The sequence below is a fragment of the Silene latifolia genome, chromosome 3, assembly GCF_048544455.1.
Source record: "Silene latifolia isolate original U9 population chromosome 3, ASM4854445v1, whole genome shotgun sequence".
In the NCBI taxonomy this organism is placed as follows: domain Eukaryota; kingdom Viridiplantae; phylum Streptophyta; class Magnoliopsida; order Caryophyllales; family Caryophyllaceae; genus Silene; species Silene latifolia.
In genome coordinates this window covers 1,383,791-1,404,434 of record NC_133528.1, presented here as the reverse complement: position 1 = coordinate 1,404,434, position 20,644 = coordinate 1,383,791, and the positions used below count along the sequence as shown (strand labels likewise).

The 20,644-nt window shown below is 37.0% G+C and overlaps 3 protein-coding genes and 1 non-coding gene across 4 annotated transcripts; all 4 read left to right on the top strand.

The window, feature by feature from the left end:
* The first annotated feature begins 1,114 nt into the window (after nt 1–1,114).
* On the top strand, nt 1,115–6,591 carry LOC141646638 (beta-hexosaminidase 3). Its single transcript, XM_074454522.1, has 14 exons — nt 1,115–1,840; nt 2,763–2,843; nt 2,982–3,017; nt 3,111–3,222; nt 3,569–3,639; nt 3,950–4,080; nt 4,155–4,220; nt 4,788–4,888; nt 4,975–5,034; nt 5,550–5,583; nt 5,716–5,814; nt 5,905–5,964; nt 6,038–6,288; nt 6,403–6,591. The coding sequence occupies exons 1-14, from the start codon at nt 1,502–1,504 to the stop codon at nt 6,567–6,569; spliced, it is 1,608 nt and encodes a 535-aa protein (XP_074310623.1). The 5' UTR covers nt 1,115–1,501; the 3' UTR covers nt 6,570–6,591.
* Nucleotides 6,592–9,032: 2,441 nt separating this feature from the next.
* Nucleotides 9,033–9,730, top strand: LOC141646635 (large ribosomal subunit protein eL27y-like). Its single transcript, XM_074454515.1, has one exon. It carries the CDS (start codon nt 9,128–9,130, stop codon nt 9,533–9,535), a length of 408 nt encoding a protein of 135 aa, XP_074310616.1. The 5' UTR covers nt 9,033–9,127; the 3' UTR covers nt 9,536–9,730.
* A 3,753-nt stretch (nt 9,731–13,483) lies between these two features.
* On the top strand, nt 13,484–19,511 carry LOC141646634 (conserved oligomeric Golgi complex subunit 1). The gene is made up of 6 exons (XM_074454514.1): nt 13,484–15,999; nt 16,166–16,360; nt 17,020–17,288; nt 17,398–17,577; nt 17,709–17,880; nt 18,682–19,511. Exons 1-6 carry the CDS (start codon nt 13,804–13,806, stop codon nt 18,841–18,843), a joined length of 3,174 nt encoding a protein of 1,057 aa, XP_074310615.1. The 5' UTR covers nt 13,484–13,803; the 3' UTR covers nt 18,844–19,511.
* Nucleotides 19,512–20,453: 942 nt separating this feature from the next.
* On the top strand, nt 20,454–20,526 carry TRNAR-ACG (transfer RNA arginine (anticodon ACG)). The gene has a single exon. It is a non-coding gene; the product is annotated as a tRNA-Arg (tRNA).
* Nucleotides 20,527–20,644: the final 118 nt, after the last annotated feature.

Below are 20,644 nucleotides of genomic sequence, written 5' to 3'. Positions count from 1 at the left end.
AGAATCAAACTCAGATCATGAGTATCAATTTCTACAACTTTACCAATTAAACTAATTGATATTTATTGAACCAACAATTTCCGAACACAAATTCTCAATTATAGCGGGCATATCCATCGCAAACTCACGACGGGTCAAGTACTACCTATATAAAGTAAATAAGAGAAAAGTAGAGTGGCTAGTGAGTAGCAATTTGTTTTATCTAATATACCCACATAAGTAATACTTACCCATCACAAGTTTGTGACTGATATGTCCTAACAAGGGAGACTTGTTGATATTTGAATGTCACATTTTGGTACTCCAACCAATCCACTATTGGGCTGGACCAAGTTTTAATCCACAAGGACCACAACCCATTATCTGAATTGCGGTTAAGTTGTTTGTGAACATGAAAAAGATTTCATGCATTTATCCTCTTTAAGACTTTAAAGCGTCATAATAGGTGAACAATAATCCACCAATCCCACTAAGAATTGGTGAACAATTAGTGCATTGTAGCCTGTAGGGAGAGGCATATAGATGAACTCTAAAAATGTCAAAACTCATCTTAAATAAAAACTCTAAAAATGCCAAAAACTCTACACTTTACAGTTTACACACGCCATCATCCATTAATGAAAATTTCTGCAAGTTGCAACCCACGTGAAAACTAAACCACCTAAATATTTAATCACAAATTCTCATTTTAGATGGACATTATTCGTCTAAAGTTATAGACGAGTTAAATATCACATCACTTTTGTAATAATAAAAACAACAAATGTGATGTTACCACTTTATCTTATTATGTAAATAGTGACATATTTACCCATTTATACTTTAAATGGATATATCCATCTAAAGTAAAACTAATTACTCCCTCCTAGTCTGATTGTTGGTTCCCTTTCTTTTGAGCACCAAAATTAAGGAAATGAATTTGGACCACACAAAACACCCTACCCCACATGGAATTGAATTTGGACCACACAAAACTTACCAGAAAAGGAAAGGGGAACCAACACCCGACTAGTATGGAAAAGGAAACAGGAACCAACAATCAGACTAGGAGGGAGTATTATTTAATATTTCCTTCAAAATCCCCTGAACTTAATATTTCTTATTTTATTTATTTATATATCATTCGGTTTAGTCTAGTTCGAACCACAATCCCTTATCTTGGGGCCAATGGGGCCAATGCAGCTCACATGATTTTTATTTTTTTTGGTACTAATGCAGCTCACATGATCCATCTTAATAACACCCATTTTCAAAAACCCATGTAATATAATATTAATTAATTTTAATGATATCAATCCAGATTTGGTTGCGATTCTTATCTTTCTTTAAGTAGTATTTTTTAGTTTTACACATTTCTTGTAATATCATTTTTGAGCTGCTGTAGTAATGTCATTTCCTTAAAAGGGTTTGTAATTTGATACTTTGATTATATATATGAATTGGGTATTTAGTAGTTTAGCATATAGTTATAATACTTTGATTATACAAATAAAGTGCAACAATGGAGAAAAAAATGTTGAAAATTTTGCAATTTTTTGTTTTGTTTTTGTTACAAGTTGTGTTAGTATTTGGTGCTGATAAAAATGTTGAGCAAGTTAACATATGGCCATTGCCAAATTATGTTAAAAATGGGAATAAAGTTGTTTATATAAGTAATGATTTTGAGTTAAAAAGTGTTGGGAGTAAATATGGTGATAAGTTAGGGATATTGAAAGATGGGTTTGTGAGATTGATGAAAGTTATTACCTTAGATCATGTCATTGATCCTAAGTTTTCGCGGTTAGATCAGTCGGTTTTTCTCAAAGGTGTTAATGTTGTTGTTCATTCATCCAGTGATGAGGTATGAAAAATGATGTATTGAAGGTTATGTTTGTGTTTTTAAGTTGGTTTGTTGTAAAGCATTGGTTTTTATTGTTAGTGTTTGCTTGAATTAATCTTTAAGCTTGGGTTATTCGGAAACAGTCTCTTTGTGAACCCTCTTTACCCCACAATTTGCGGGAGTCATTGCGGAAATTGGGGAAATTTTGTTGTTGTAGTATTAGCTTTGAATTGAGATTGTTGAATGGGTTTAGGACATTGTTAGCATCTTGTATTGCATGTTTTAAGAGTTCGATTTAACTCCCTCCGTCTTAATCATCTGTTTACTTTTTTTGAGGGGTATTTTAGTTAAAGGTAAACAAATGATGGAACGGAGGGAGTAGTTCATTGTAAAGCATTGATTTTTGCTGGAGCTACTGGGAGCTGGTACTGCTAAAAGGGTTTAGATTAGAACATTACTCCGTCTCATTCAATTAGTTGTTTATGTTTCGTTAAAATACTCCTTACAAAAGAATAAAAACGTAAACAGTTAGTTGAATGGTAGGGAGTATCAAGCATTTGATAATGCCATTGCTATGTTTTGACTTTTGAGAGTTCGGTTTAGTTAATTGTAAAGCATTCCTTTTTGCCAGAGTTACTTAGAACTAGGGTTGCTTAATGGATTTAGAACAGTATTTAATTTTAACATCTTTTATTAATGCTTTCACTGATCTTTGAAGCATTTGATCATGACATATTTATGAGTTTGGTTTCGTTAGCTGTAAAACGTTGATTTTGGAGTTACTTTGGGGGATTATTTAGTAGAATAATCGTTAAACCCATGATTCAATTTCAGCATATGAAGCGTGTATCTTTTGTGGCGGTTTCTGTTTTCTTCTGGTGTTAGCATAATAAAAATGTTGTGCTGGGATAATTGTCATTTGAACTGGTTTTTAGTTCTGCAGTTGCACTATGATGTTGACGAGTCGTACAATCTTTCTGTTCCGGTTGCTGGAAGTGGGAAGCCTGCCTTTGCAAGCATTGAGGTGAGATACGAATATTTTTACGACACTTGCATTCTGTTTTCACTTTTCACATTATGTTTTCCGCTTTGGAGGATTGAATTTGTTCCTTGATGGAGTTGTTACTTGCTTTTTCGATTTAATGACCCTGGTACTTTGCAGGCAAACACTGTATATGGAGCTTTACATGGACTACAGGTCATTAATTTTCCGTATGAGTACATGAGTTATTTTTTTGTTACTAAAGTTCAAGTGATTACTGTAACATATTGTCTATTTGAATGTTTGCAGACATTTAGCCAGATCTGTGAGTATAACATCAGAACGAGGCTTGTAGAAATCCGTTTTGTTCCATGGACTGTTATTGATGAACCTAGATTCCCTTACCGTGGGCTGCTTATTGGTAAGAAGCTATAAACTCTAGGATTGGTATTATTTGCTTCTTTCTCATGTATTTCTGTCGAATTTCTCAATCATCGATGTAAATTCAATAGTAAACCGTCATTTTGTTGATTTTAAAGGGTTCATTTTTTCACTAAGCTCGTTCATACTTTGCTTAATACTTCCTCTGTCCCAATCATGTGTTTATATTTGATTAAAATACCCCTCACAAAAATATAAAAGGTAAACAAATGACTGTGACGGTCTGACGAAGTGAGTATCAACTTAGACAACAAAGCAGCATGCTTAGCTGATTAACATCTGAACGCGTCTGCTATTCTGCTCTAATTTTTGAGGTGTGCTTGTAGATACCGCGCGACACTATTTACCATTGCCTGTGATAAAGAATGTCATTGACTCGATGGCATACGCTAAACTGGTAAGAAACCATGGGTGAATTATTTTCTAAATTTTTATTTTTCTTCTCTTACCATTCTGGTTGTTATAAGAACATTTTGCAAACTGAATGCCATGGTCAGTAGTCAATCATCAGCAGACACAAATTAAAAATATGTTTCCGTTTCTATTGAAGCCAAAGACTCACTATATGACGATATGTTCCAAACTATCGGCTTTGTGCAAAGCTAAATGGCACCGTCCATGATGTAGCTACGAGATGGTGCCAATATTATGCAGTATTTGGTTTCAAAGGATCTCCAAAGCAGTGATATAGTTTCTTGTTACTACAGAATGTACTCCACTGGCATATTGTGGATACACAGTCTTTTCCGCTAGAGATACCTTCATATCCAAAAATTTGGAATGGCGCTTATTCTGCATCAGAGAGATATACAATGGATGATGCTGCCGAAATTGTGAGGCAAGTAAAAAACCGATCCTAGTGATTTGAAGTTTCTGTCAAACATCTTCTTATCATGAATTTTCTCATTACAGGCATGCTCAGAGACGAGGAATTAATGTGCTTGCTGAAATTGACGTTCCCGGGCATGCTAGTGCATGGTAAATTCTACATACATGACTATATTCAGTGAAATTTTCTTACTTTTACAAATTCAAACATTGAAGAAGGCTCTTATATGAGAAGCTTCTATGATTGTCTGATGTCTGAACTTCGTGATAGATGAACCAACTCAACCAAAACCTTAAGGTGATGGTTGAGGCCCAACTATTATAAATATTCCTATTACGCTCCCTCACTCAAATGCCCGTTGGGCTTGAAGAGTGGTTAGTTGTGCACCGGCTCCCCCATACCGTGTGCTGGGTTTCCACTTCGAGTTTTTGAAGAGTTTTGAGGTTGCCAGGATTTGAACCCGTGACCTTCGGTCACACTGGCTCTGATACCATGATAGATGAACCAACTCAACCAAAACCTTAAGGTGATGGTTGAGGCCCAACTATTATAAATATTCCTATTACTTCGAAGTGGCCTTCATACTAGTTAGCTGACTCTGAAAGTCTTAAAAGTTGGACCCCATTTTAATAAAAGTCAGCCGAGCTTGTAAAAAGATGGTTTATTTTTTCTCGTGTCTGTAAATTTATGTTTATGTGGTTTCATCTCATTCCTAGGGGAAATGGCTATCCTGCATTATGGCCGTCGGCAGCATGTAAGGAGCCTCTTGATGTGAGCAATGAATTTACATTCCAAGTTATAAACGGAATTCTTTCAGGTAAACTTGTGGCTCATTGTTGTTAAATCTGTTTGCTTAGGGTATGATTATCTGGCTTAACTAAAGGTTAATTGTTCTTGTGCCAGATTTTAGCAAAGTCTTCAAATATAAATTTGTTCATTTGGGAGGCGACGAAGTTGATACTGGTTAGTTGGATTATTCTCTTTATATCCCTTGATTACTTCGTGTGTTAAACTCGCAAGCAGTGGCGTGGCATCAGCTCGATTACCTTTGAACTGTCAAATTGTTAGCAATTTGTGGAACTGTCTCTAAATGTCAAATTATCATATCACAGTTATTTCGACTTTTCTATGCTTGTTTTCTCAGAAGCGAAAAAAAAAAAATATTTCCTGAAAAAAAAATATGTTAAACTCACGAAGCAGTGACGTGGCTTCAGCTCGATTACCTTTGAACTGTCAAATTGTTGGCAACTTGTGGAAGTGTGGAGCTCTCTCTAAATGTCAAATTATCATATCACAGTTTTTTCGACTTTTCTATGCTTGTTTTCTCAGAAGCGAGAAAAAAAAAAAAATTTCTGAAATCAGCCGCGCAATTCCAACCTGTTCTGACTTCTGAGTCTAAGATATGCTTTCATTTTAGTTCTTGTTTGTTTGCTGATATTGTTATAACTTCAACTCGAGTATGTGTTTTATTAACTCAGGTTGCTGGGCGACAACGCCTCATGTAGCTAGATGGTAAGTCTTACAGCTCCTATTATCACCATTCATGCAAATTTTCGGGCAGGAATCTATGGACGTCCGAATCTTTTGGTTTATTATTACTATTTTTTCATTTCTATATATACTTAAGCAGTGTCAGTCGTGCAGGCTAAGGAGGAACAAGATGAATGGCGATCAAGCTTACGAGTACTTCGTCCTAAGGGCACAAAAAATTGCATTGTCTCATGGTTACGAGATTATAAATTGGTAGCCTGTCGATTTCTTACTATTTCCCTCTTTTTTATTTCTGTTAGTTTCGCGAAGTTCCTCACTTTGTATATGCTATACCTTTCACAGGGAGGAAACTTTCAATAACTTTGGAAAAAAACTGGACCGAAAAACTGTCGTGCATAATTGGTAATTTCTGACAAAACTCTGCATAGTTTCTTGGTTGAATTGATTTTTTCCGACAAACGCTTTTTGGTGGCAGGCTAGGGGGTGGTGTAGCTCAGGAGGTGACTGCAGCAGGGTTACGCTGCATCGTAAGCAACCAAGATAAGTGGTATTTGGATCACGTGGACACGACATGGGATAAGTTCTACATGAACGAACCTTTGACTAATATTACAAACCCCAAGCACCAAAATTTGGTCATCGGAGGTGAAGTGTGCATGTGGGGTGAACACGTTGATGGTTCCGACATTCAACAGACTATTTGGCCCCGTGCTGCTGCTGCTGCAGGTACCTTCTGATATACAAAGTTTTCGTGCATCTTTCTCCGTTAAGTCGTTAACCTGCCTCTGAGACCCAAAGTAATGTCTTTTTTTTTTTTTTTTTTTTTTTTTTTCATTCTAGAGCGGTTGTGGACAGCGTATGATCAGCTAGCTACCAATCCGAGTAAAGTGGCAAGAAGGTTGTCACACTTCCGGTGTCTGCTAAACCAGAGAGGTATTGCTGCCGCTCCTTTGTTTGGCTCTGGTAGAGCAGCTCCTGATGAACCGGGTTCCTGCTTTAAGCAATGAGGACAAAAAAAAAAAAAAATAATAATAATACAGTAAAAATTTATGATTTGAATGATGAATATAGAGGAATTGTAATCGATCATTTCGAGCTCAAATTTCTGTATTTATTCGAAAAAGTTTCAAAAGACTATTTATCGACTTTATTCTGGAAAATTTACTGTACTAGCTCATTTTCTCGTACTGTCTACCATTAATATGCTATGGTACCTGTCGTTGCCAATGTGGACGAAGTATGACAAGCTAGACACTCGACATTGGGGCAAGGCATATGCTTATAGTATAGACCGTGTATGACATTACATACTCAAATCATTCGATATCATGGAGTCAGAGTAACATAGAATTCGTTATCATGGAATTCTTACTGCTATTCAAATGCATTACCCTATTCCCTCGCTGCCATAGTTTGTCAGCTAATCGCTCTAATGTCAGTCGACTTGCCTCCTCTTCCTATCGACATTTCCCCCTTCCATTTGCCATATTGTCCCTCTTTCGGGCCGTCTTATCATAACACGAGCCCAAAGCGAGAAAAACCCAAAACACTTGGCACAAAGTTGAGACAAATTACAATGGGTATTGCTCTTTCACATACAAGTTTTACTCTATCACATACGTAATTTCTAATTTTACCCTTCACATTTACTACTACACATTTTCTCATCTCTCATTTTCCTTTCAATAGTCAAAAACTTAAAAAATAAATTAAAATTGAAAAGCACCCCACCACGACCCCCGCCACCCCATCCTTTTTCGGACAACCATTGTTAGCTGAACGACACCATCCCCTTCCAAACATGTTGTCAACCCATACCGGACTTCCTATAACGTCACCCAAACACCCACCCCGACTACCCTGTTGTTGAGTAGACCGGTCACTCTTCTTGACCCTATCACCTTTCCACCACCTCTAATTGGGGGAAAACCTAAATTAAAAACAAACCCTAACTTGAAAAAAAAAAGTTAATTCAACGGAAAAAATAGCCGATGTGATTTTAATTTTTAAAAAGGAGTAATTACTTGTTTAATATGCAATTTAGATAACCGAACTCTGAAAGCGAGTACCATGAATGACCTCCTAATTAAATCAACGAAAGAAATGCTTTACTGCTTTAGGGGTCGTTTGGTTCAACAAGTCGGAATGGAATGGAATGGAGTTTGATAGTAGGGTGGTATGGGGTTCTAAATCCATACTTGTCTAATGTTGTTTGGTTCACCACAAATTATAAAGAGGAGGAATGGAGTTTGAATCCAAGGGGGAAGGGTGGGTATGGGATTCCAAGGGGTTGTGGTGGAGTTAGAATCCATTGGGTATCTAACTTCATTCCAAATCACCCCAACCAAACAATGGAATGGATCTAATCCATTCCATTCAATTCCAATATACCCAACCAAACACCCCATTAGTGGCTTGATATTTGTAAACCATATTCAATAGACTTGTTGGCAATTGGCCAAATCAACGAAAGAAATGAGTACATAAATGACTTCCTAATTACTTGTTGATAATTATTCGATCGGTCTCTACCTCCATTTAGGGTGAAAAAATTGAGTTAAGTTTTGAGAAGGAGAGAAGAGAGAGTTTTGGATTGTTTGGGTAAAGGGTAGTGTATGGAAAATTAATGAAAAAATGTATGTGATTGAGTAAAATCCGTATGTGAAAAAGTAACACCGATTACAATATCTTTACTGCTACCCAAAAAAAAAAATATTGGGAAAAATTCAATCACGAAGTTACATTTTCTAAGGAAATTTACTATAAACAAATTATTAAAACTTTTAATGAGAATTTACATTTTCAATCACGAAATGTCTCTAAGTTAAAAAAAACTAGTAATAATATGTTTGAATTTGCATGACATGACATGACCTGATCCGATCCGATTCTTGATTGACCCAATGTTGACCAACTTCGAGGTGACCCACCCTAAAAGTCTAAAACCACCTGGCCCATACCTGATTCAATCCGAAATGATCCGAAGTGACACGAAATTAGTAGTATTAGGTCATAGGACGTATTTATATTTATATACATCAAAGTAAAAGGTTCATTGATTCCAACGCTCCATAATAGATAATAATTAAGTTTGTAAAATATCCATTAATCCGAAAACGACAGACTCAAAATGACCCATACCAAAAAATAATCAAACTCGAAATAACCTAAACCGAAATTGGCTGAAATCCAAACCCAACTCAAAATAATCAAACTCGAAATGACCTAAACCGAAATTGGCTGAAATCCAAACCTAACTCAATTATTCTATTTACCATCGCAAAAAGAAATTCAAGATTTCATTTATACAAATATCTTATTTTATTCCACTATTTTTCTTATTAAACTCGTCTTATCGACTTATCGTAAAACCGTCTTATACAAGTTGCAAAAAAAAGTAAAAAGCCCAAACGAAAACTCAATCATAAAGCCCATCCCATTTCCATAACATTCCCAAAACCCTATCTCACTACCCTCACTATATAACCAACCAAACCTCCCCCAAACCCTAAATCTTCATTTCACCATCGCCGAAACCCTAATTCCCAAATCAAATCTCACAAAAATGGTGAAATTCCTCAAACCTGGAAAAGCAGTAATCCTGCTACAAGGCCGATACGCCGGAAAGAAAGCCGTAATCATCAAGAACTACGATGAAGGAACTGGCGATCGCAAATACGGTCACTGCCTCGTCGCCGGAATCAGCAAGTACCCAAGCAAGGTAATTAAGAAGGATTCAGTAAAGAAACAAGCGAAGAAATCTAGGGTTAAGAGTTTCGTTAAAATGGTTAATTATAATCATATTATGCCAACTCGTTATACTCTTGATGTTGATCTTAAAGAAGTTGTTTCTGCTGATGTTCTTGGAAGTCGTGATAAGAAGGTTACTGCTGCTAAGGAGGTGAAAACCCGGTTCGAGGAGCGGTTTAAGACTGGGAAAAACCGTTGGTTTTTTAGCAAGCTCAGGTTTTGATGGTGGTCCGGTTCGTGGAGCGGTTCGAGTTATGCAGTATGAATTATGTTTTGTTGTTTTTGTTTTTAAGTAAGGATTCGATACATTTTAAGACGAAGAGGATGATTTTGAGTTTTAATGTGTACTGTTTTTTGTTGAACATGTTCTGAGTTATTATTACTATGGTATTGGATTAGTAGTTATAATTTGTTGCGATTTTGTCTGTGTTTTTACGTATTCCGTCTCGGTTATTTGTTTACCTGTTATATATTTTGTGAATGCTTGGGATGGAGTTAGTAATTTGATTGTTTTACATTTTTGTTGATTATTGAGCAGTAGGTTAGATAGATTGGTTGTTTAAATTTATTATTCCGTCTAAGTTATAATCATTTGTTTACAGTTTATGTTTTTTCGAATAGTGGGTAGTTTAATTGATAGGGAGTGAATATATTGGACGAGATGAATGATTATCCGTCTCAGTTATAGTCATTTGTTCATGTTTACGTGTTTTCGAGGGTGGTTAGTTTAATTGAAGAATGTATGATTGGTACGGAGGTAATTATTGAGGAGATGGTTTGATAGATGGGGTTTTAAATTGATTATTCCGTCGTAGTTATAATCATTTGTTTATGGTTTACGTGTTCTTGAAGGGTGGGTAGTGTAATTGAAGGGGAGTGAATGTATGGGACGGAGTGAGTAATTTGATGTTAGCGAGGACTTGGGTATGTTAAGCGATTTTGGTAGGGATTTTGTGTGATTCGTTTGGATTTTGGATCTGTTCATGTAAATCTGACTTGGTTTTACTTAATCATTTGGTTATCTTTGATTAGAATACGCCTTTCGAGAATGAAAAGTTGTATACATATGAATGGGACAGAGGAGGACGTCGAGGTTGTAGATTTGTGGTGATTTGTAAGAGTAGAAGGTTATATTGATGGTTGAGACGATATTAGGTTGGTGGTGTCAATCTTCCCTTTGGATGGATTTAATGGTCGAGACGATAGAAGGTTGTTAGTGTTAATCTGACCATTGTATGATTTTTACCATTTGTTTGGATGGATTAGGTATTTGTAGCGATTTCTGTGGGTAGATGGTTAGGTAGGTTGTTGAGATTAGTGTGTAATTCTCTGTTGGTTGTTTACTTTTCAACTATTCTTTGTGAGGCGTATTTTAATCAATGTTGGACAAATGATTTGGATGGATAGAGTAACTTATAGCTTGATCCTGCGGTTTCAATGGGTTTTAAGTTAACCTCCGTACGATGGTCACTAGCAAACACAATGAGAGGTTCTATTATTGATCAGTCTAGGTCGTTGTTGTTTACTCTTGTTGGCTGACGGTCTGTCAAATTGTGTTTAGATTGCTGTGGGATTATATTTAGCCGAGTTTAGTTGCTGTGGATAGATACTGTGAAGTTTAGTACCTACAGGATGTGTATTTAGCAGAGTCCGAGTTGGCCTGTCTGTCAATTGTAGCTGTGTTAGTATTTAATGTTGTTACAAATGCTGAGCAGCTTAGTTTGTTGTTGTTGCAAATGCTGAGTAGCTGTGTTAGTATTCTCACTTTAGACGGACACTTAAATTGAATCACCTTCTTTGTGAAGTTTGGATTAGTATCGAATTTGTTGTACAAGCTAGGATTTCCGGTTGTTGATTACGCGCTATGTCTTGGCAGTCGGTAGACACATCACTGTACCCTGTGTATTTTGCAGTGTCCTATTTGTGCTGTTTTTTCGATTGTAGCTGTGTTAGTATTGAATGTTGTTGCAAATGCTGGGCAGCTTAGTTTGTTTTAATTGTATCACCTTCATTGTGAAGTTTGGATTAGTATCCAATTTGTTGTACAAGCTATGATTTCCGGTTGTTGATTACGCTATTGCTTGGCAGCCTGTAGACACATGACTGTACCCTGTGGATTATGATATGGCTTGATCCATGGCTGTAACTGTAATGGCTAATTGGCTATGTGAATTCCCCTTTCTTAGTCACTGGCGCACACCAACTGAAAACACGAAAAGGTATAGAACACCTTGAATCAGCCCGTCATTACTCGTAAATTAAAGTATGTTGAGGCAACATTAGTCGTAAATTAAAGTTGCACTTTTAAAATGTCAATTAGCGGCCATTGAGGAAGAAACTTTTTCATTCGGTTAGTCACTATTTGTTCTCCCTCCCTTTCAAATAGACGTTCTATTTCATTTAACAGTGAAAATGGCCGAGATTGATAACTTTATAGTGGTATGTAGTGTGAATGTTTAGGCGAAGATGACTAGTAGATTTCTTATGTAAAGCATGTGTTTCCTCCTATTCTTTTGGCTGAAGGGCATTTTGAATGTTTAGGCTTTGAGGTGTTTTAACTATCGCTGTACTACATTTGCGATGAGTTTTGTTACGATGAAACGTATCTTGAATTAGTGAAATAGGCCGCCCGTTTTTTCAACAACTGTGATGCTCTTCACTGTCGGAAAGGCATGTTGTGCATCACTTGTTTTTCCTTTATCCTGAAAGAAAACTTGTTCAGTTGCTCTTGGCCTGCGTTTGTTTGCACGATAATTGAATCCTCGTTATCTCGATCCGTTGATCACTCAAAACCGCTACACATACGAGGAAATATGTTTCTAGTAATCTGAAATTACTATAGAGCAATTCCTAGTCTTCTTTCTCCATTTTCTTTCTGAGTGCCCTTGTGTCCCTCCATCACTTTATCATGCAACTGTAGTTACTGTTTACGGCCACCTGATTATTTATCGCCAATGAGTTCATGTAATATTATGTAGTTGCCTCGTTGGTATTTGTCGCGATTTTGCATTGAAATGACAATTTTGTGCAGTGCTCATCTAACTCCGACTGAAGGATGCATTGAAACAACTATATTCATATGAATGCATGTTTTCCATGTCTAGATCATAATGAAACAAAAAGATCCCAAAATAATGGTTGAAACAATTAAAAAAAGTCTAAAAACAAATTTCATCTAAATGAAGATTTATCGATGAACGCTTAGTCCACAAATACTATTATACAACCGGTTGTACAAGAGCATTGTACAACCATAACCAATCTAACTGAGCTTATGTGTATTTTTCTCGAGCTCTTATAATTTTTTATTTATATTTTAATTTTTTGATGTCAAAAATTAAAATCTAATTGAGCTCATATATATTATTTTTGAGTTTCATTATAATTTTATAAGTTCAATATTTTGATAATGCAGCTCAGAATCTTTTAAACAAAGCTCGTAATCTATAGGTCTAAGCTCAAGTAAACACATTATAAAGCTCAGGTTATTTTCTATACAACCAATACAACTGGTTGTATAATCTACTTACTGCACTTAGACCAACTAGAAAATAGTTGTTTTAACTTAAATAGAAGTTCAAGTCCTAGCAACGCAACAATGTTAGAACACGTGGGAGAACTTTACTATCTTTACGGTCGTATCCTCTCAAATTCAGATTAATTGGAACGCATAAATCAAAATAAATTCTAATTAAGGTTCTTGTTCATAGTCCATGATCCATTGAAAGACCTACAAAAAATGACCCAATTCGAAGGACCCCACTCGTATTCGACCCACGCCCAAAACAAATGACTCAAATTTGTTACAACCCGAATCGGCGAATTGACCTAATCTTATTTGAACCGACCTAAATATTTATTGTCTCATGCTTACAATTATCGCTAAATAACCTGATATCAACAATCAAAGATGACTTCATTCCATAACGACCCCACCCAACCCAACGCCCTCCGATTTTTTTTTTTGGGTGTAAATCGGGGTGTCCACCGTTGACAACAATGTATAATCCGCTAGTCGCAAGTACTCTCACAAAGAGGTAAACGGCTGGCAAAAAAGTTTGCTCCATTACCATACGCAGGATTCAAACCCCTAACCTCACGGTTAAGGGATGAGGTGAGTAACCACCACACTAAATCCGTTTAATTACGCCCTCCGAATTTATGCAAATCCAAACTAAACCGATCCGTTGACCCGGAAACCAAGTCTACCACTAACTCAAACAGAACTCACATTTTCTCCTGAAAAATATTTTTAATTTAATTATCAAATTAATCGAAATAAATCCAAACATACATACAACAATGGCGTCGGTGTGATTATCCGATCCACCATTAATACACTTTCGTAGTTTGTAATCAAAATTCTGAAATTACCATATTACCCTTCAGATCCACCTACACCTTCTTCTTCCTTCAGCTCACATTTTTTCCCCAAATGCACAAATCAATTTAACATTTCGAGAGAATTAGGGTTTATAAAATCACGAAATCATGCGTGTCTCATCATCAATAGATCAATCTGCGACAATGTCAGGCGCCGGGTTCCGCGACGCGGAATCAATTTTTCGATCCAAACCCGTTTCCGAGATCCGAGTCGTCGAAGTTCAAACTCGCAAACAAATCGATGATAAAAAAGAAGAATTACGTCAATTAATTGGTAATCGTTATCGTGATTTAATTGATTCTGCTGATTCAATTTTGGTTATGAAATCATCTTGTGAATCAATTTCGTTAAATATTTCGTCGATTTATGATGATTTGTTTTCGTTATGTGATTCGAGTAAGAATGCTGATTTTTTGCCTAATTATAACCCTAATCGTGTTAGAATTTACGGCATTGCGAGTAGAGTTAAGTATTTAGTCGATACGCCGGAGAATATTTGGGGTTGTTTGGATGAATTCATGTTTTTGGAGGCTTCTGCTAGGTATATTAGGGCGAAATTGGTTTACGAGGGTTTGAACTTGGGGGGAGATGATGTCGGAAAGTCGATTTTGAGGAAGAATTTCCCGTTGTTGAATCATCAGTGGCAGATTGTGGAGAGTTTTAAAGGGCAGATTTCGCAGCGGAGTAGGGAGAAGTTGATGGTGGTGGAGAATCGGGCCGGGTATGATGTGCTGAAGGTGGAGATTGGGGCGTTTGCGGATGCATTGGCTGGGGTGGCGATTATTGATGAGCTCGATCCTAGGCTGGCATTTGAGTTGTTTTTGGAGTCGAGGAAGGGGTGGATTTTACAGAGGTTGAATGGGTTTTATGGGGGGAATGAGGATGTGGTTAGTGTGCTTTGTGAGGTGAGTAAGATTATTCAGGTTACGATTGCTCAAGTTGGGGAGATGTTCTTGCAAGTGTTGAGTGATATGCCGTTGTTTTATAAAGTGATTTTGGGGTCTCCTCCTGCTTCACAGTTGTTTGGGGGGATACCTAATCCTGAAGAGGAGGTGAGGTTGTGGAATGGGTTTAGGGAAACGTTGGAGTCCGTCATGGTTTTGCTTGATCGGGAGTTGGTTGCTAGGAGTTGCTCTAGCTGGCTTAGGGAATGTGGGAGAGAGATTGTGAAGAAGGTTGATGGAAAGTGTTTGATTGATGCGATTGCTAGTGGGGCTGATCTAGCCTCTGCCGAGAAGCGTTTGCGAGAAACTATGGACAGTAAGGATGTGTTGGAAGGCAGCTTAGATTGGCTGAAGAGTGTATTTGGTTCTGATATTGAGTTGCCTTGGAGTAGAACTCGGGAACTTGTGTTGGAAGAAAATGTGGACCTTTGGGATGAAATATTCGAGGATGCTTTTGTATCCCGGATGAAAGTGATTATAGACTCAGGATTCGATGATTTAACCAGGACTGTGAATGTGCCTGAATCAATACATTCAGTTGGGGAGAACTTTAGTGATCAGTTTGACTTTAAAGCATATTTGCTCAGATCATCTGCTGCTGGTGGGGTTTGGTTTACTGACCCTAATGTCAAGAAAGCTGGTTTCGTCCCTAGCGTCAAGACCTTGCCTGAAGAATTCGATTTTGGCAGCTGCCTTAGTGCATATTTCGGGCCAGAAGCCAGTCGAATTAGAGATGCAGTAGACAACTGCAGCCACAGTGTACTGGAGGACTTACTATCATTCTTAGAATCTCCAAAAGCATCTTTGAGATTGAAGAATTTGGCGCCATATTTGCAAAATAAATGCTATGAAAGCACAACGATTATTTTGACTGATTTGAAGAATGAACTTGAGAAACTACGTGCTTCCCTTGAAAATGTTGTTAAGGAGACTGAGTTTCAGTCTCCAGCTGCAATCATAGAGAAATCCCTTTTTATTGGACGGTTGCTTTTTGCCTTCCGGAACCACTCAAAGCATGTTCCGGTGGTGCTTGGTTCACCACGATTTTGGGTAAATGAGACTCTGGTTTCAGGTTCTGAGAAGTCAAGGGATTTTATGTTTTCTTTGAACTCTGCTGCACTTAAAAGCCCAGGGAAACAAAGTTTTGGTAACTCTAAACGACAGTCACTGGTTGCTAACGCTTTGTTTGGAGCAAGTGACACTCCTAGTCCAAAACTTGATGAAGTTATTAGCAGTATGAGAGACCTAGGCATTGCCGCTCATGGCCTTTGGATCTCATGGGTATCTGATGAGCTTGCAAATATCCTCTTGGAGAATCTCAAATTGGATGATGGATTATCAGCTACAAAACCCTTGCGCGTAAGTCATATCTGCTGAGCTTTATCGCATAACTTTCAGTTGTATTGGTTTTATCTGTTTGTCTCATTATTTACTTTGTTTTATATCTTTGTGTTGTTGTTGGGCTATCTGTAGCTTCTGATAGACTATATGAAGTTAAAGTTGGACTTCTTTTGATTTTGGACAGGGCTGGGAGGAGATCGTAGTTACGCAAGACCCATCAAGCGGAACTGATTCAGAGATGAAAATATTGCTTCCATCCTTGCCTTCTCTATATATATCTTCATTTTTATTCAGAGCTTGTGAAGAAGTTCATCGAGTTGGAGGTCATGTGCTTGATAAGGTTATTCTGCAGTCATTTGCCAAGAGATTGCTGGAAAAGGTATGCGTACATTTGGGCACATGCAAGTATGCAACATATGAGCTCTTGTCATTGCTGGAGTTTTTCTCCTAAATGTTTTATATCAAGTTTCTTTGGTTTTGTTTTATTTTTAAATGACGGAATGGCTTTCAAGGCCAGCGATTCAAATAAGTTCCACTCACCTTTGTGTTTGAGATGTGCTGTCAATTTTACTGGGCATTTTTAAGTGATGCTGATTACAGACTTGCGCAACAGTCTGCTAGTCCCTAAAGAAAAATGTAATGCCCTCATTGAAGTACTGCACCATGCATGTACTAGCTGAGGTTTGACATTTCACATAAACCTATCATATTATCCATAAGTTGTGGTCATATTGTAAAACATGCAGAACAAAATAAGCTTAGTGAACATCTTAATAGATTTTTTTTGTTTAAACGTTACATCTTGTCAATGGCTGAATGGCTTCAATTAACCTATCATATTATCCATAAGTTGTGGTCATATTGTAAAACATGCAGAACAAAATAAGCTTAGTGAACATCTTAATAGATTTTTTTTTGTTTAAACGTTACATCTTGTCAATGGCTGAATGGCTTCAATTATAAATCTTGGGGTTGCATCTGCTCCATTGTTTTTCTCACTGTATTCAGTAACTTACTAGTTTGCATGTGACCATGTAGGTTGTCGGCATCTATAGTGAACTTCTTATGGATGGAGCAGAAATGTCAGAGAAAGGAGTACAACAAGTTCTGTTAGACTTGAGATTTACTTCAGATATTCTTTCTGGGTGCGATTCTAGCATGGATGAAGGCTTGTCAAAAAGTCCATCTACAAAATATACTTTTAGGAGAAAGCCAGAGAAGAGCAGATCTAAGTCAGCTATCAGAGAACGTATTGATGATCTCGTCAATCGTTTTTCACAAAAGTTGGATCCCATAGATTGGCAAACGTAAGTGTCCTTATTATTGTGTTTGTAACTCTCTGTTACTGAAGTACTGTTTTATGATTATACTTGCGAGTTTGTGGTATGTCATGTGATTTTCTGTATAATTGTGTAGGTTTGAACCATACCTTTGGGAGAACGAGAGACAGTCCTATTTGAGACATGCTGTCCTTTTCGGTTTCTTTGTTCAACTAAATCGCTTGTACACAGATACTGCTCAGAAACTGCCTACCAGTGGCGAGTCAAATATAATGAGATGCTCCACTGTACCTCGTTTCAAATACCTACCCATCAGGTTTGTCTGTTGCTTGATTTAGAACATTAGTAATAATGACAATGTCATCACTATCAGTAGCCTGATTATTTGAACTTTCTCTACACTGAGCTGGTTGACTTACAAGTTTCTTATTATACAATTTCATATAGTGCTCCTGCCTTATCATCAAGGCCTGCTACTAAGGCACCACTTCGGACGACTTCTGATGATGTATCGGCAAGAAGTTCGTTGAAAGCTTATGCAAATGGGGAGTTCTCGCAGAAGACTGATTTTGACGAAAGCTCAAGCTTTGGAGCTCCATTTCTGAAGTCTTTCATGCAGGTTTGTGACTAACGGTTTTTGCGTGAACATTTTAAGTTTATAATAAATATATTATCCCGTGTGGATTTAGTGGTGATTACTTGGCTGTTCATCGACTCAAGTATAATCAACTTTTATGTTACTTTGGGCTAATGAGAAGATTAGCTGTTTTATGACCCTTGAACGGCTTGAAGCAATACTTGCTTTTGATTCTTGCAGTTCAAATTGTAACGAGTATAAGATTCACGGTACTCATCTTACCATTTTTTTCACTCCATAGATACCACTACCAAGTGCTTTACCCATTCCCGCCTTTAACATCTTGGTCTGGTTTTACTTGTCGTTAGAATCATCATATAACAGTAGAATTGTAAACATGCCTTAACCGCATTGCCAGCAAATACCGCAGTCTGAGAACTACTTGCTTCTAATGTTAGGCACAATATCCCTACTCTTAATTTCACACTGTTCTTAACTGTTTATGCATATTTATCAGATTTTTGATGGCCTTCTCCCTTAAGGGTTTGCGTGGATTTAGGGTAATTGTTACGGTGGTGGATAAGGGTTTGCCTGGATTTAGGGCAATTGGCAATAGTTTCCCCTACCACCCCTCCCCCCTTCCCGTACCACCATCACGTCCATTCTTTTTCTCCTTTTTTTGACCTAGAAGTTGAATGATTTTTCCAGCTCACATTAACCTCCCATATGACGATTCATATTAGCCGTCCCCAAACCATTTTCTGTCTATAGTTTATACCTTTGTTGTTGTATCTGCTCTTGCTGTTAGGATAACCTCTTTGTTGCATACTCGTCTTTTTCCAGGTTGGTAGTAGATTTGGAGAGGGAACATTTAAACTGGGTTCTATTTTAACTGATGCGGGGTTCAAGGACAAAGCGTCTGCCATGTCATCATTTGGTGATATCTTACCCGTACAAGCTGCAGGCCTGCTCTCATCATTTACTGCTACCAGATCAGACTCTTAAAACATAATCCTACAAATATAGATGCCTCATTTGCTTCGCCAACGGCTGCAGTTCTCTACTCGTGAGAGTTGCTTAAAGGCTTCCCTTGTTTCGGACGAGTGGTTTGACATTGGCATTAGAAGTTGGCTTCAGCGTGCAAGTATGATATTGACAACTTCATCTTTTCGAGCATATATAGGAAAGAAATGTTTTTGCTCTATCCAGTGTACTGTTCATTGTTTTCTCACAATATACCGCAGTTACCAAAAGAAAAAAGCGATTGCATGTCTGCTTATATTTAGAGAATTTTTTGGTCGAAGTTGATATTGGTTGATCACCAAAGCTTTATGAGGGCATTAAACTTTGATAGCGGTAGTATGGATCCCTTCAAATCAGCTCGACAATGCATCTCTTTCCCTCGGCCCTGTATATGGCCTGCACTCTGCGTCTCTGCAGTCATCCTGCCCTGTTATTTTCTCGGTTTCTTATGGACCTGTAATTTTTTATTGTTTTAATAATTGTAATTTAATCAAGATGGGTTTTTGTCTAGGCATGTTGATATATGAAGAGAGAAATATATAGTCTGTTAAAATGTGATGTTTTGTGTAAACAGCTGCTTTACGATGGCGGGAACATTTTTGAATTATGGTTGAGAACATCTTTGTATATTTATAATGTTCTGTTTTCAATTTTTTTAGTAGTTACAAACTTGTTAATCATTCAATAACTCCATGTTTTTTTCCTAGCGGTCCGCACTCGATCGATTGAAATAAGATAGACTATGTGATCATGGCTCAATTGTATTGCTTACATCGACCGATTTTTATCAGCAAATTCTTGTTTTAGACGGACTATTTTCGTCTGAAATTAAGATAGACCTAATGTCACCATTTTACGACAAAATGTACTTATTTCCGGTTAAAATGTTACCTTCAGTTTTTTTTCAGTTTTTTTAAAAAAACTGATAAATTTAGTTATAATATTTTATCATTAATTAGTTACTTTCTATTAAAAAATGTTCAACATTTTCTGGTGTTAAGATAAGACCTACTCATTTTTATTAAGCTTTGTCACAGTTTTTGAACTTGATAGTTAAAGCTTTTGGCATGAAGTTATGTGCAATGGAGAGCTTAGGAAATTATTAAGGAGCTCATAAACTAAATGAACGAGTTTAATAATTATTGCCGATTATATATACATGGTAGCTCTTTAAGATAGTCCTTACAAAAATGCCACTACCACCGAACTGGTGAAGACCCTATGACCCATGAGACGGGTAAGAAGAGCAACCTAGATGTATAGTACTCTGCTTTTGTAAAATAAGTTAAAACAATGAAATTTCTATATTGATAAGTGACTTACTTAAATTTATATAATCACGCAATATGTACATCATCATTTCCTATTGTTAGATTAGTAATTTATAGCAACACGTCATATTTCATAATCGGACTTGGTATTAATAAATGAGTTATTTAACATACAAAAGAACCATTGTGAGAATATAAGTATTATTGATTTTTTTTTTTTTTTTTTTTTTTTTTGGAAATGACAGAGAGGGAATTATAGTAAATCACTAGACTTGTAAACATTGGTAGAAGATGTTTAACAGGATTAAAGTGAACAACAAGGACTCCGTGGCCCAATGGATAAGGCGCTGGTCTACGAAACCAGAGATTCTGGGTTCGATCCCCAGCGGAGTCGCTTTTTTATTAATCAGCATCTTTTTTGAATTAACCTGATCAGTTGCGTACTCTGTGAATTGATATTGTACATTTCTACATAACTTAAAGAACCAAACTAGTAAACTACCAAAGGTTTG

Bases quoted from the DNA above. Each gene is read 5' to 3' on its own strand.
- LOC141646638 (XM_074454522.1), top strand. From the start codon at position 1,502: ATGGAGAAAAAAATGTTGAAAATTTTGCAATTTTTTGTTTTGTTTTTG. The intron at 5,815-5,904 runs GTAGCCTGTCGA...TACCTTTCACAG, and splicing joins GGTTACGAGATTATAAATTG to GGAGGAAACTTTCAATAACT. The intron at 5,965-6,037 runs GTAATTTCTGAC...TTTTGGTGGCAG, and splicing joins AAAACTGTCGTGCATAATTG to GCTAGGGGGTGGTGTAGCTC.
- LOC141646635 (XM_074454515.1), top strand. From the start codon at position 9,128: ATGGTGAAATTCCTCAAACCTGGAAAAGCAGTAATCCTGCTACAAGGC.
- LOC141646634 (XM_074454514.1), top strand. From the start codon at position 13,804: ATGCGTGTCTCATCATCAATAGATCAATCTGCGACAATGTCAGGCGCC. The intron at 16,000-16,165 runs GTAAGTCATATC...GATTTTGGACAG, and splicing joins CAGCTACAAAACCCTTGCGC to GGCTGGGAGGAGATCGTAGT. The intron at 16,361-17,019 runs GTATGCGTACAT...GTGACCATGTAG, and splicing joins CCAAGAGATTGCTGGAAAAG to GTTGTCGGCATCTATAGTGA.